This window comes from Ambystoma mexicanum, chromosome 1p (genome assembly GCF_040938575.1).
Source record: "Ambystoma mexicanum isolate Mex_15411 chromosome 1p, UKY_AmexF1_1, whole genome shotgun sequence".
Taxonomy (NCBI): domain Eukaryota; kingdom Metazoa; phylum Chordata; class Amphibia; order Caudata; family Ambystomatidae; genus Ambystoma; species Ambystoma mexicanum.
The window spans coordinates 260,668,589-260,684,016 of record NC_090921.1 but is presented as its reverse complement, the minus strand read 5'-3'; the positions used below and the strand labels follow the sequence as shown (position 1 = coordinate 260,684,016).

Sequence of the window (15,428 nt, the reverse complement as noted above, 5' to 3'; positions counted from 1 at the left end):
CCATTTTCCGGAATTGGTCTGATTATTTGTGTACAGATTTATTCTGTCCCCATCCACCTGCTTGACACGCTACCTAAACAAGGGCCATTCGCTCAAACTGCTGGTGGTTGACGAGGTAGGACTTGAACCAGCGTAGACAAGGTTGCTGATTCCCATGGGCTGTTGGAGAGTGTCCGTAAGCACCTGGGAGTCTATTGTATCTAAAACGGCCAAGAGGTTGAATAGAACCAGGAGGCAGGGGTGGCTGTCATCAGGGATGTTGAGGGCCCTTGTGTACCACCTGTATGGTTGCTGTCTCCATGCTGCATCTGGGTCTGACTGGGATTGTTGGTTTTGATGTGTTGCTGCAGTTGTGCCGCAACCAATTTAGCATTGATGGGAAGGTGCCTTGAGTTAGGGAGCTGTTGGGGATCTCCAGTAGGGAAGGAAAGCTTCTGCAGGGAGTGTCTTGAGGATGGAAGCTAGTGGCCAAGGTTTCTAACAGGTCCTCTGTCAAGAGTGTCTTGAAAGTTGTCCAGGGTGTGGAGATTTCTCGAGGACGGACGTGAGGTGGGTCTGTGGGTGCTATGTGCTTGCGAATCTTGCTGATTTTGTCAATGTAGGTGTTGATGCCATATCTGCTTATATTTTCTATTGAATACAGTAACCATATTCCCTTTTGGAAGAGCTTTACATCACCATGCCCCTGGACATCCCTGGGGCCACCCTGTTGGGGTCAGCCTCACTGATTTAATACAACTGAGGGAGTGATGCTCTTGTGTATTCAGTGCCAATTTCATAGTACAGGTTAGCCTTCTTGGCATCAAGGATCAGTAGAAGTTGTGCACCGGCCATAGCATGGCTCCAAGGCATCCGCTTCTGGTGGGAGCTGTGACATCCAGACAGCAGGAGTGAGGAGGGAGCAAGTGTTATTTGGAGATCAAGCGGCCTTCTACTCAGCAAGCAGAGTAGCCGGGCGGTATTTTGTGAGGTAAGAAATCACTCTGAAATATGGAACTGAGGTACTCGAACATTAAGTTCTAAACCGGGATATTCTCTGTGATATGATTTGATGTGACATTTATAACACCTATGCACAAGTGTTTAAAGGTGCGATCCAACACCCTAAAATAGTATGAAGGCAAAGTCACATGAATATTTATTTTCTAGGCAGGACCTCCATTGAGGAAACACTGATTTTTTTTTTAGTTAAGAAAGTAAAAACCAGTACTGAGAAGGAAACACTTGGACTCCAGACAATCAGAGGCTCGCTCTAAAGCATTCCTGTTGACCGTGGTGTGCAGCAGTCTTTACCTTTTATAGTCAATAATGACACTATGATTTGTGTATGATTCTGCAGTAGCCTAACCTACCAGGAAGTGGTATCTGCAGGTGTTGAGTCTGGAAGTGCAGTATATTTTAAATAGCTTCAAGGAACTGGAGTCATTCACTGATTTTTAGCAGGATGCTTGGTGGTTATCAGCAGAAACTCCTGTGTTGGAAGCACCTTATTGCTTGGAATTTGGAAAAGGTAGCCCTTGCCATCACCTACACCCAGCCCATTGCACTCCTGTACTTAAACACACTGTGATTATTGGAAGCAAGAAACATCTATTTGTCAAAACGTTTTAGAACTATCATAAGAAATAACGATTATTCCACTCTGTTTTAATCAATCATCCTTTTTTGAATTTGCCTTCTATAATCTAATATTTGAATGCACATGTATTGGAAATGCACTACCTCCTGGTCCACCCTAAGGAGAGGAGGCTTATACTCAGACCCTCGCGAACAGCACACGAGCAAGCCCTTCACTGCCTCAAAAAGTCTGCCTGCGAGCCACGCCCACGCACGCATAACGGTGACCTTGGAGCTACGTTCAGCGAACGTCTTCCAGATGAATCTGACGCTGGTTTCCTGTGGTGTGGCGCCAGTTCTGGCAGCGCTCCCATTGTCTTGGTAATATTGCGAAGTGAAGTTCAGGTCCTTTGCCCTTCTCAGCATTTCTTTGTACACCCCGCCTACACTTCTGGCAGGCACCTCCATCTAGAATCTGCGTGCACAACAGTGCTAGTGTCGCCATCTATTTTTAAGATAAGGGTGCGCGTTTGGAACATACTTCAATACACCTATTAATCATTGTTTTTGCTCTACAGTTGTCTCCACATGTGGGCAAAGGTAGCAGCAGAGGGTGGAACAGGTAGTGCTCCACATATAAGAGCCGTATGTGGCTTACATATAAGTGTGGACCAGTGTTACACGTTGTGAAGCACACGCAGTGGGTTATGTGAGCGCCATAGAGCGCAATAGCCCTGCACGCCGTGTGAGTGCTTGCCTAGGGACAAGAGGGAGAGTGTTTGCCCTGCAGAGTGTGAGCCATACAGAGTGTGAGAGCCTGCCAGATTGTAAGTCCTGCTCTTCCTCTGAGACCTAGGGTAAGAACGGCCTTAGCCCTACTCGAAAGACTGGTGTGGGAGCCGTATATCAGACGGAGAGAGCTGTATTTTAGAGCGTGGCAAGCGCTGTGCCGGACCGATGGCTGACCACAACAATGGGAAAGACATTCAGCTGGACTTTTGTCTTGCTACTGAAGAGGACTTTCAGGGGGTTGTTGCCATCTCTGGAGACGTGTACCGAGGATGGGACTACTTACCCTCACGATACCACAGCTGGCTGCAGGACACCAACCGGAGGACGTTTGTACTCAAAAGGAAAGAGCAAGTGGTGAGTGACCCAATGAGCTGTGCCTGCGATGGACATCCCCATGGCCCCACATCAACACCAAACATGATTTAGGTCTGGCTCAGGGATCAGCTCATCCTGACTCTCCTCCCCCACCGTTCCCATCTCCGATCCGAAACCACCTTCTCTGTTTATCCCCTGTATGCCTGCCACCTCGCCCCGTCCCCCAGCTCTCTCTTTCCACTGTTCTGCCTGTACATAGGTTTCCGCTCTTTCTCTGCAAACTATAGTCCCACAAGTTAACTGTTGTGACATCACCATAGTAACAAGCTGGTGCGTAGCTTAAAAGATGGGAGCTGCTGGGTAATGCAACTTGCAAAAACGGATATTCCCAGAGTGCTTTTGACCAGCCCTCATCAGCCACAGGCAATAGAATAGCTGCCTGATGCCCTGTCCCTAGGAGGTCGCCACCTCCTTGTGAATGGACTCCTCTTCCAAGGACTTCATTCTCGCCCGGCCCAGAGAATAGTGTGAAAGGGCCCAACCGCTTGCTCGGCCACCTGGGAAGAATTGCTGGTTTCCAAAGCCTTTCACTTCTGCATGCATTGAATCAGGAGTAATCTATGCCCAGCACGAATGATCATGATGGAGATCTGCAATGGCGCTGACATGGCGCTCATCCATGTGCAGATTTGTTTAGAAAACACCCTGCTTTTCTTTGGCGCAAGAAAAGTGGGCATAGAGTGCAGGCGCTCTCCATGGATTAGAAACTCCTTGAAGGGACTCTGGTTTGCAGTTTCGGGGATGGAGTGAGCATCCGTGGTTACCATAAAGTGTGGGGGGATTCCTCTCCACCCCATCAGATTAGCTGTGAATGGTGGGGACAAGGACAGCTGTGAGGTGAGTGGCAGTGCTGCGTTCAAGACCTCATTCATTGCAATGAATGGTGAGCTGCTTTGTTCTGCTCCCTTCCCCGTTGCCCTCTTCCCAAGCGCTTCCTGCTACAATGTGTCCATCTCATGGCTCCTTTCCATGATCCTCTATGTGCAAGTGCTTCCTTCACCAATGCCTACTTTCTGTGTAATCCCTTCCTCAGTGCTCTCTTCCCAAGTGCTTCCTGCCACAATGCTTCCTTCTTTTGGGTCCCTTCCCTGATCTTCCCTTCTGTAGCACTTCCTTCCGCAATTCTTTCTTTCCCTGTTATCCCTTCCCCAGTGCACTCTTCCAAAGTGCTTCTTGCCATAATTCTTCCCTCTGTTGGCACCGTTCCCTGATACCCTATTTCCCAGTGCTTCATTCCCCAATGCCTTCTTTCCCTGTATACCCATCCGGGGTCTCTCTTCCTAAATGCTTCCTGCAACATTACCTCATTTCACTTTAATCCTTTCCCTGGGTCTCTCTTCCCAAGTGCTTCCTACCACAATGCCTCCTTTCCCTGAAATTACTTCCCCGGGTGTCTCTTCCCAAGTGCTTCCTGCCACAATGCTTCCCTCTCTTGTCTCCTTTCCCTGATCCTCCTTTCTCCAGTGTTTTGTTCCCCAATGCCTCCTTTCCCTGCGTTCCCTATTCTCAAGTGCTTCCTTCCACAATGCCTTCTTTAACTGCAAATCCCTTCCAGGGGCTCTCTTCCCAAGTGCTTCCTGCCACGATTGTTCCTTCTCTTGGCAACGTTCCCCGATTTTCTCTTCCCAAATGCTTCCTTCCACAATGCCTTCTTTCCCTGTAATCCCTTCCCCAGGTTACTCTTCCCAATTATTCCTACCATAATGCTTCCATTTCTTGGCTCCTTTCCCTGATCCTCTTCCCTACACCTACCTTCATCATTGCCTCCTTTCCCTGTGTTCCTTTCACTGGTCTCTCTTCCCACCTGATTCCTTCCTCAATGCCTTCTCTCCCTGTAATCGCTTCCAGGTGCTCTCTTCCCAAGTGCTTCCTGCCACGATGCTTCCTTCTCTTGGCACCCCCTGATCCAGGTACATCTTTCCCCAATGCCTCCTTTCCAAGTGTTCCCTTCCCCAGGTCTCTCTTTCCAGGTGCTTCCTTCCCCGATGTCTTCTTTCCCTTTAATCCCTTCCAGGGTCTCTCTTCCCAAGTGCTTCCTTCCATGATGCTTCCTTCTCTTGGCCCTTCCCTGATCCTCAACTCCCCAGTGCTTCTTTCCCAAATGCCTTCATTCCCTCTGTTCCCTTTCCCAGTTCTCCAGAGGATTTCTGTGACTATGATAGCTTCCTAGGGTAGGGCGCAGCGTGTTTGCCATTTTTAAATGCAATTGATGATAATATATCTGTATATTACCACATTCTTTATGAAGCATTCGCAAAGTCAATAGTTCTGGTGTTTTCAGTATTTTATGACCGTTTACATTTATGAAAATGAATGCAGTAAAGTAGTGTGCCCTAGATATCAGGAACAGCCACACAGGTCACGATGTTAAACTCCATCAACACTTCTAGCAGGCCTGGGGAAGGAGAATATTCACACAGCAACCCGCCAGAGATTGGGACAAAGGGTAGATAGAGAGGAAGTCACTGACTATGTGTCTCAAGGCTGCAGTAAGAGGAAACGGATGGTTAGTAATCAAGAAACAGACATCAAGCACCCCTTATACGATGGGTTTATGTATACCTGTACAGTATACCAGTAGGTTTCCGAGCCAGGTCCAAGTAGGTTTGAAAAATGTCCATGACAACCGACAGTGCATGAGGAAAGAGGAAGTAGGGTAACAATCTGTAACCCAAAGGCATGCAGATAGAAGATCGTAGCTGTTGATAGTCTAAAACCCAATCAAAAGTGGTGATGGCTAGAAGGTTTAGAATTAATCTTAAATCTCTGCTGATTATTCTAGGCAACCCTCCAGACTATTGTTCTTCAGCCTGTCAAGTCATTGCAGAAAGGGGAAACAACATATGCAATCATGCTTGGTCCCACCCCAAAAGGGGCTGTCCAGCCCAACCTGATTGGTTACATTCATTCTGCGTGAGACTACAAGCAACCCCAGAAAGGTTTAATAATCAATGGGTGCCATCAGGGAGGTGGAGCGTGGGTCTCGAGGCCTAGCAGGTTTGGGACCCACGCCTGGGCATACCCGTCTGTGAGGAATTTGACCATCCGCACGGTGTGTGTGCACTTGCATGGGCGTTTTTATGAAATTTTAATTAAATTGAATGATGGTAATGCATGCTCCAGAAAAATTGTGGGGCTAATCCACACACATTTTCCTATGCTTTCCGCACGACATACACATAGACCCGTGTACTCTGGGTGGACACAGGCTACAGGTGCTGTCCCCCCTGTCATATTTAGTTGGAATATGACTGCCAAGAGTACATCATGGCATCTCTGAAGGGGGGGCAAAACCTTCCTCCTGCCATGGCCAGCCTATTTAACTAACACAGGCTCTATGGATCCGTACTTTCCTTTGTTAGCTGCTGGTGGCAGCCTCACATACTAATCAGAGATAATTCAAACAGGCCCACGGGAGGCCTGGTTGTAGCACTAACAAAGGACAGGAACCCCCCAACACCCTTTTCATATGCACTGTGTCAACCTGAAGCCAGCTCCCACCCTAAAGTATCAATGACAGTGAGCTGTCATGTCTGGTCCATGTGTTTACAGTAGTCATCCCAGCAGGGGGATACCATTGAGAAGGTATGAGTATGTGATTTGGCGGATACCAAAACTCTGGTCCCGCCGCAGCTTCAAGGGAGACCTGCCGCTTTAATCAGGAACCACAGAGAGCTCAATGAACCAGAGAGACACTTTGATCCACAACAGACAGGAAGTTGGGTGGGTCTTAGTATTACATGTTTTTACCCCTTTACCTTTTCTGTTGCAAAGCACTCTGGTTACAAACTCACGCATACAGGAGATTGCTGGTGGGGACCCAGGATTGGTTTGTTAAGGTAGGCAGAGCCTACACCAATTGCTGTTGCCCATTTTGCTTTAAAAGAGGGCCAAGTCCCTCTTTTGGGCAAATCATCTGAAGACTTTGCAAGGAATAACAAGAAGAGCTCATTTGGACACTGGCTAAAGGTACAGTCTGCTTTACACCTTCTGTCAGTGAAGGAAGGTCAGGAATTCCAAAGAGGGAAGCAAGATCCCTCCTCTAAACATCTCTCAAGGAACAGAGGGAGAAATTGAATCCACAGGACACTCCAGCAGCTCCAGATCCAGTACCCAGTCAGAACACAGCGTGCCCTACTAGGCCCTGCAAGCAAGCTTCCTAGGTGCCAGGGAGTCTCTGAACCAAACCAAGGAAAAGGCTGTAGCCTGCAACACTCTCCACAGCTTTGGGCCATCTACCTTAAAGGACGACACAAGCCCAGTGAAGAAGCTAGGAGTGCATCAACCAGCGTACGCCTTAAAAGATATTTTTTCGAGCTAGTTGATCCCCTCATGCTGCAGCCGACTGCACCGCTGACTGTTGTCATGTCACAGTTGCTAACATCGTCCAAGATGCCTCAACCAGTGCTTCAGACCCGCCAACCAGCACTGAGCCAAAGATTCCTGACCCTGAGCGGCCGTGTAGGCCAGTCTGCAGCTGTCTGTCCAGACTCACTCACCATTCTGCCTGCCACCTAATCCCTGCAGCTGTCTGCACCTCTAGAACTCGGTTGCGGGAGCTGTAAAGGGCCCTCAAACCAACTCGACCCTGTCGAGCACCAAGAAATTCTACAAGCACAAGGTATATTGTGGTTCTGTCCCTCTGGTCCTTCTCCAAATGCCCCTAGTGATATTGTCTGACCTATTGCGGTCCCTTTGTGTTGAAACATGTGCGATTAATTACTTTACCAACTACCCTCCTGTCAAAATCCAAAGTGCTTCCCTTTTCCTTCTTGAAACTGTCTGTCCTCTGCATTTCTTTAGTGGGTGGGTTGTATTTTGTAGTGTGTACAACCTTGACTGGACAGTCCCTTTTTTCATTGGGTGATAACTGTATTTTCGCTGTGTTGCAACTAACCAATGATCCACGACCTTGCAGAGATAAGCCTGCTGTTCTGTCCACGTTACCAAAATTGGACAAGTAGGTTTATAATTTGCTTGGGTTCAGATCCCTTGTGGTGTAATAGAGTTGTGGGGCTGATTGATGGTTTATAAACCGATATTCATCACTGGACCACTGGTTCCCCCGGAAGTTGATTCGTCACATGGTCCCACTCGGGCTGACTACCGCAAAATAAAAGAGGTGATGGCTCAAAGGTTTAGAATTAATCCTAACCTCTGGCATTGCTCTGGGCAAACCTCCAGACCATAGTTCTTCAACTGCCAAGTCATTACAGAAGGGGAAAGACCATATGCAAATCAGACTTGCACCCACCCCAGAAATGGCAGTCCTGCCCAAACTGCTTGGTAACATCCCTTCTGCTAAACCCTTCTTCGACTTGGCAGGTAAAGAACGATGGTCTGGGGGTTGCCCAGAGCTATGCAAGTCGTTAAGATTAATTCTAAACCTTCCTGCCCTCCCCTTTTGTTTTGCTCTATCTCATTTGATCTGTCTCTCTCCCTCCCACTCTCTTTTTCTCTCTCTTGCACTATCTCTTCCTCCACTCTCACTTTGCTGTCTTTCTTCCTCGCTCTCTCTCCTGCCCTCTTTCTCTCTCGCTAACTTTCCCTCCTCTCTCTGTGCTTCCTTTTTTTCTCTGTCTCTCATTCTATCTCCCTCTCTCCCTATACCATCTTGGCTGTGCGGTATTTCTTCCACCCTGTCTCAATCTCATTTTATGTCTCTCTCTCTTCCTCCCACTCTCTTATTCTCACTCTCTTGCTCTCTCTCTCTCACTCACTCCACTCTCTGTGCTGTCTTTCTTCCTCTTTATCTTATTCCATTTCTCTATCTTTCCCTCCCGCTCTCTTTTTCTATCTTGCTCTCTCACTCCACTCTCTGTGCTGTCTTTCTTCCTCTTTATCTTATTCCATTTCTCTATCTTTCCCTCCCGCTCTCTTTTTCTATCTTGCTCTCTCTCTCACTCCACTATCTCTGTGCTGTCTTCCTTCCTCGCTATCCCTGACACCCTTGTTTTCTCGCTCCCTCTGCCCTCTCTCTGGGCTGCCTTTCTTTCTCTGTCTCTCTTTCTCATTCTATGTCTTGCTCTCTCTGTGCAAGATGCATGTTTATTAATTCCACCTAAGTTTGTTGAAGATAACCAGAAAAAATTAAAGATATCTTGAAGGGGGGATGGTGGGTGCTGTGTTTTTTCGCAAAAAAGAAAGTATTAATCATAATAAAATATTCACACTTGTCTCACTAAGCGAAGCAAATTATCAAAACCTACAATAACTATACACAATTATTTTCGGATAGATTGACAATCTGACACACTCTGATTGTAGTCTTTCAAAATACCCCTATGAGAAAGGGGAAGGGGTAAATAGAATCAATGTACTGCTTGGCTGCTTTGCATAAAATCAACAAGTATTTTGAAACATTCGAGATATTTATATTTGACAAATATGTCTTAAATAGTTGTATGATTGCATCGCTAAGTATATAATACACAAACTGCCTCATTACCAGTTTGGCGGTAACCCTTAAATGCAGCGGTAAGGCTATTACCGCTGCATTTAAGGGTCTGCCAAATCACAGGCTTGGTGGATTTACCCACAGCTCTGAGCTGGGGGCAAATCCGCAGCGATTTTGATCATTTTCAGCACCATTACCGCCGGCCTTAATACCGCCAGCAGTAATAGCGCCAAACATTCCCCATTAGGCCCCATGGACTTTGATGCTGATTTGCACAGTTGCTAATTTGCACAATATACATGCTGCTATCTAGCACCAGCACTGTCAATGTAATGATAGCTAGTCGAGATGGTATTTATGTTAATGTTAAAGGATATTTATACAGTGCACTATCACCACCGGAGTGGTCCCCTGGCGCTCTGGCGGCTCTGAAAACGGGAAGGGGGGGGGTGAGTTAGTGGGAGTTAGGTGGAAAAGTGCAAGCGAGCAGTGATGTGCTGTTGGCAGCCACAGCCCGGTGGGTCCGTTGGCTGGGCTTGGGGTGTTTTACGGTCAGTAGTCATCGTGTGCTGTTGTGCGAGTCTGTGTGGTTTGTCTTGTTTTTGCAGTGTAGTGAAGTTTGTGCGGATTGCTGTGCTGTAGGTTTGTGGCTGTGTTTGGTTAGAGTTTGAGAGGTGTATGCAGAGGGGTGAAGTTGTTAGTGGATCAGTTAATTGGCATGGTGGCCTTGCAATTATGTCTAGCTGTGGTGCTTGCTATTATTCACCATTCCATCTGAGCGTGGCAATTGCTAGTCTTCAATATCCTATCTAGATGTGACGCAGGCTAAAGTTAAGCATTCCATCTAAGTGTGGCACATGCTAACATTCACATTTCTATCTGGTTCGACACAGACTACAGATGAGCATTCCATCTAGGTCCATAAGTGTGGCACATGCTAACATTCACATTTCTATCTAGGTGTGATGCGGGCTAAAGGTGAGCATGCAATCTAAGTGTGGCACATGCAAGTATTCTCATTTCTATCTAGGTGTGACGCAGTCTACAATTGAGCTATTCCATCTAAGTCCATCTAAGTGTGGCACATGCTAACATTCACATTTCTATCTAGGTGCGACACAGGCTACAGTTGAGCATTCCATCTAAGTTCATCTAAGTGTGGAACATGCTAGCATTCACAATCCTATCTAGATGTGATGCATGCCAACATTTGGAGTTCCATCCAAGTGTGGCACAAGCCAACATTCATATTTCTATCTAGGTGCGGCGTGGGCTAAAAATGAGCATTCCATCTAAGTTCATCTAAGTGTGGCCCATGCTAACATTCACATTACTATCTAGGTGCGATGCAGGCTAAGTTGAGAATTCCATCTAAGTGTGGCACATGCTAACATTCACATTTCCCTCTAGATGTGACGCCGGCCAATCTTCACAGTTCTCTCTAGATGCTACATTAGTCAACATGGGCAAGTAAATAAGTGTGTTATGCAATGCAACATTTACAGTCCAGCCATGAATTGATTTGGGCTGGTGGTCACAAATCTCTCTAAGTATGAATGGTATAAGTCTATGGTAGTCTACGTTATCGAAAGGTAAGGAAGAGTGGTGGGGGCTTTCTGGAGTAGAGTGATTGCTCTAAACCCCACCCATGAGACACAGTTTTGTTGGTGTCTGTTGACTTCATTGGCTTCCCCTGCGGACATCTGTAGACACGTCTTGGAGCCGCCAAAGTAGGAGCTGCTCTTTGCCTTGGGGCCCTTAGCCGCAGGGGCTGCTGGGCCGAGGGCTGCCTTGGGAGGGTCAGTTAAGACCAGATGAATCAGCCAATGGGAGGGGGCGGACGTGCTGGGAGGCAGGAGGGAGGTTCAAGGCAAGGACGTGGTCGCTGGGGTGCTACAGCACGTGGGGGATTGGGATCGTATTTTTCAACAAATGGCCCAAAATGGAGTCGTTATGGGGCTGCTGCACTTGCCTGCTCCTGAGATTAAATGGATGCAGGGGCGGAAGCGAGGACACATAGTGCGCAAAGGGGCTGGGGGGGGACTAAAACAGCAAAATGGGCATTAATAGCAAGGCCAGGGGACTGGGGCCAGATCACACTCACCTGCAGGCGTCGGGACCTAAAGAGGCGCGCGGGTTTTGGGATACAACACCAGGCCATCGGGACAATACAAGCCGCCTATCAGGGATGGGGGCGGGCGGGGAGGCGGGAGCTGGCTCCAGGGAGGAAGTGAGGACACACGGTGCACAAAGGGGCTGGGGGGTACTAAAACAGGAAAATGGGCATTAATAGCAAGGCCAGGGGGCCGGGGCCAGATCACACTCACCTGCAGGCGCCGGGACCTATATGCCTTAATATATAGCATAAGCGTTTTGCATTGTACATGTACTATGTACCTTGATGCCTATTTGCATAGTATAGATGCTGCAGTTCAGTATGATATATGCACTATGCACTTAATTGCAAATGTGCACAGTCCAAAAGCTGCTCTCTAGCACTGGCCCCTATTATGCAATTTAAATCCCATATGTACATTTGTACCCTTAAGAAATATTTGCTGATACGTGCCATTTACAAATAACATGCACCAAGCATTCTTACAACTTTTTTAGCTGAAGTACGCGGTTGGAAAATGCACGATTCTCCTGCGTGGATAATATTCGATTGTTGGTGTGAGGGTGTTTAAATTATTGAAAAAAGCCAGCAACAATTCCGTTTTGATTCGAGCATTGGCCGGAAATTGAAAACGTTGCTACACAATTTGCACATTTTTGCAATATACTTTTTACAGACAGCACTTTGTATCTCATTGAGGCTAATCTGTTTCAAAATGGCAGATAGAAAAGCAGACTGACTGTTTAGAGGCATTATTGTCAAGGAAAGCAACAAAGAACTATCATGAAAGAATGGAAAAAAAAAACAAAGACGAATAACCGTAGAGTTTCATGTTGTCAAGTTTGAATAGGGTTTCCCACATCTTTGATGTCGTGGGTGGTAGTCTTAGCAGTGCACGGTGGTGGCGCGAGTTATGGTTGCTTAGCTTACCATAACTGGCGAATTTCAAGGGTTTTTCGGTTTTACTTGGAACCATAATGTCCCTTTAACAAAGTTTTTTTCACTGAATTTCATAGGTTTAGTAGCGCAACTTAACCATAACGTCCCTTTAACAAAGGTTTTTCATTGAATTTCATAGGTTTTTAGGTTTTTATTAGTGCAACTTAACCATAACATCCTTTTCAATAGATGAAGACCACTAGCATTTTAGGTCCTCAAAGTGGGAACCCCAGGTGGTAAAAAAAAGATTTTTCTTCCCAAACCGGGACGCCGTGCAGGAAGGAAAATCTTTTACCAAGATGGCCACCATGGAAAGGGAAGGCGAGGTGTATAAAGAGAACACAACAGGGCATAAGCGGGGGGAGGAGGGGAACAGGAGAGAGACACGGGACATGAGCGGGGGCAACAGCAGGGAGACACAGGGCATGAGCGGGGGGTGGGGGGAAACAGCAGGGAGACATGGGGCATGATCGGGGGTGGGGGCAACAGGAGAGAGACACGGGCATGAGAGGGGGTGGGGGGTAACAGGAGAGAGACACGGGGCATGAGAGGGTGTTGGGGGGTAACAGGAGAGAGACACGCGGGGCATGAGCAGGGGGTGGGGGCAACAGCAGGGAGACATGGGGCATGAGCGGGGGGTGGGGGGCAACAGCAGGGTGACACGGGGCATGACCGGGGGTGGGGGGCAACAGGAGAGAGACACGCGGGGCATGAGCAGGGGGTGGGGGCAACAGCAGGGAGACATGGGGCATGAGCGGGGGGTGGGGGGCAACAGCAGGGAGACACGGGGCATGACCGGGGGTGGGGGGCAACAGGAGAGAGACACAGGGCATGAGAGGGGGGTAGGGGGTAACAGGAGAGGGACACGGGGCATGAGCAGGGGTGGGGGGCAACAGGGCAACACCAGGGAGACACAGGGCATGACTGGGGGGTAGGGGTAACACGAGAGAGACACAGGGCATGAGCGGGGGTGGGGGGCAACAGGAGAGAGAGACAGGGCATGAGCGGGGGTGGGGGGCAACAGGAGAGAGACACGGGGCATGATCGGGGGGTGGGGGGTAATAGGAGAGAGACACAGGGCATGGGTGGGGGGTAATAGGAGAGAGACACGGGGCATGAGTGGGGGGTGGGGGGCAACAGGAGAGAGACACAGGGCATGAGAGGGGGGTGGGGGTAACAGGAGAGAGACAAGGGGCATGAGCGGGGGGCAACAGCAGGGAGACACGGGGCATGACCGAGGGGTGGGGGGAACAGGAGAGAGACAAGGGGCATGAGAGGGGGGTGGGGGGTAACAGGAGAGAGAGACAAGGCATGAGAGGGGGTTGGGGGGTAACAGGGGAGAGACACGGGGCATGAGCGGGGGGTGGGGGCAACAGCAGGGAGACACGGGGTATGAGCGGGGGTGGGGGCAACAGGAGAGACACACAGGGCATGAGCGGGGGGGTGGGGGGAACAGGAGAGAGACACGGGGCATGAGCGGGGGGTGGGTGGGCAACAGCAGGGAGACACAGGCCATGACCGGGGGGCGGGGGGGAAACAGGAGAGCGACACGGGGCATGAGGGGGGTGGGGGTAACAGAGAGAGACACGGGGCATGAGCGGGGGGGAGCAACAGCAACGAGACATGGGGCATGAGCGGGGGGTGGGTGGGAGGGATAGAGACACACTGGGCATGAGCAAGGGGTGGGTAGGAGGGATAGAGACACACGGGGCATGAGCAGGGGGTGGGTGGGAGGGATAGAGACACACGGGGCATGAGCGGGGGGTGGGTGGGAGGGATAGAGACACACGGGGCATGAGCAGGGGGTGGGTGGGAGGGATAGAGACACACGGGGCATGAGCGGGGGTGGGGGGGACAGAAAGGACACACGGGGCATGAGCGGGGGCGGGGGGGACAGAAAGGACACACGGGGCATGAGCGGGGGGTGGGGCAGACATGGGGCATGAGCGGCGGTGGGAGGAACAGGAGTCAGACACGCTCCTTCTGACCTGACAAAGACTCTCATGCGGGAAAGAAAGATGGGCGTCTCTGAAGCCAGACGCACTGCACGCTTTCACCGCATCCAATGAGAGAGCACATCAGATCTCCGCAGACATCACGCAAGCTGCTGGCCCAATCACCGTCCTGTCCGCAGAGCGAAGAGGGACTTGTGTCCGCGAAGCGAACACAGATATCACTAATTTTTTTCACTAACATTTTTGTCATTTTTAAAAGAACTACTGGACGGATTTACACCAAATAAAGCAAAGCACGCTTTCGGGACCAAGCCGCCGGTCCTGCCGCAAATTTGATGTAAATCCGTCCAGCGGTTTGGGCTGTAGGCGTGAGCAAAGTTTTTTTCCCAATATGTCTATGGGGAAAAAAAAAGTTTTGGGACCCCCCCTATAACTTTGCCCCCCCTTGACGAATCCTCACCAAACTTTGGAAAGAAATTCAGAGTCACCCAAATACTTTTTTTGCAAAGTTTGGTGAGGATTTCTCCAGGGAGAGCGAAGTTATAAGCCGCCCAAAAAGTGCTCTTCCTATGGAAACAGCAACGTAACCATAACTACATGGCCACTACTGTGGCCATGTAATATATATTTAATTAAAAAACTTCTGTTAAGGGGACATTATGGTTAAGTTACGCTAATAAAAACCTATGAAATTCAATGAAAAAACATTGTTAAAGGGATAATATGTTTACAAGTCAAACCAAAAAACCTCAGAAATTCACCAGATATGGGCAGCTAAGCAACCATAACTCGCACCACCACTGTGGACTGCTAAAGCTAACACCCAGGACATCAAATATAACATCACAAATGTAATTGAGGACCTCACTGATAACATTACATATCTGGGCCACTTGTTTTTGTTCACTGATATGTATAGGCCAGGTGGTTTTGCTCACTGGCAGTCAGAATATTAAAATTGAAACGGTGCTATATATCTAGATGTTAACCTTGTCCTAAATTCTTAAAGTACGTTCCTTAGGGTTTGGTCTCAGCTGATGGTGCACATACATGGGGAAATAAGCAGGCCTCAAAGACACAATTCATTTGCATACATGAAGATAAACTTTGTTATTAACATTTTCTGATGATGCTGTTTCTTTCTTCCTTAATTTATTTTCCCTGTATGTGCCTCTGATTTGTATGCATTGTGGTTCTTCATATGTATTGTGTCTACTAGCACAAGTGCAGTAAGTCCTGAATTGTTAGCTAGTTAGTACATGTTTAACATTACTCAAAACTCACATAAAATAGCATT

The 15,428-nt window shown here is 48.6% G+C and overlaps 1 protein-coding gene across 1 annotated transcript in view; it reads left to right on the top strand.

Moving 5' to 3' along the window:
• The first annotated feature begins 1,911 nt into the window (after positions 1–1,911).
• LOC138498460 (histidine N-acetyltransferase-like) overlaps positions 1,912–15,428 on the top strand; it is a 63,301-nt gene continuing 49,784 nt past the window's right edge. Inside the window, exon 1 of the mRNA XM_069622371.1 lies at positions 1,912–2,703. Coding sequence (XP_069478472.1) covers positions 2,515–2,703 — 189 coding nt within the window. The 5' untranslated portion in view covers positions 1,912–2,514. The remainder of the gene's footprint in view (positions 2,704–15,428) is intronic.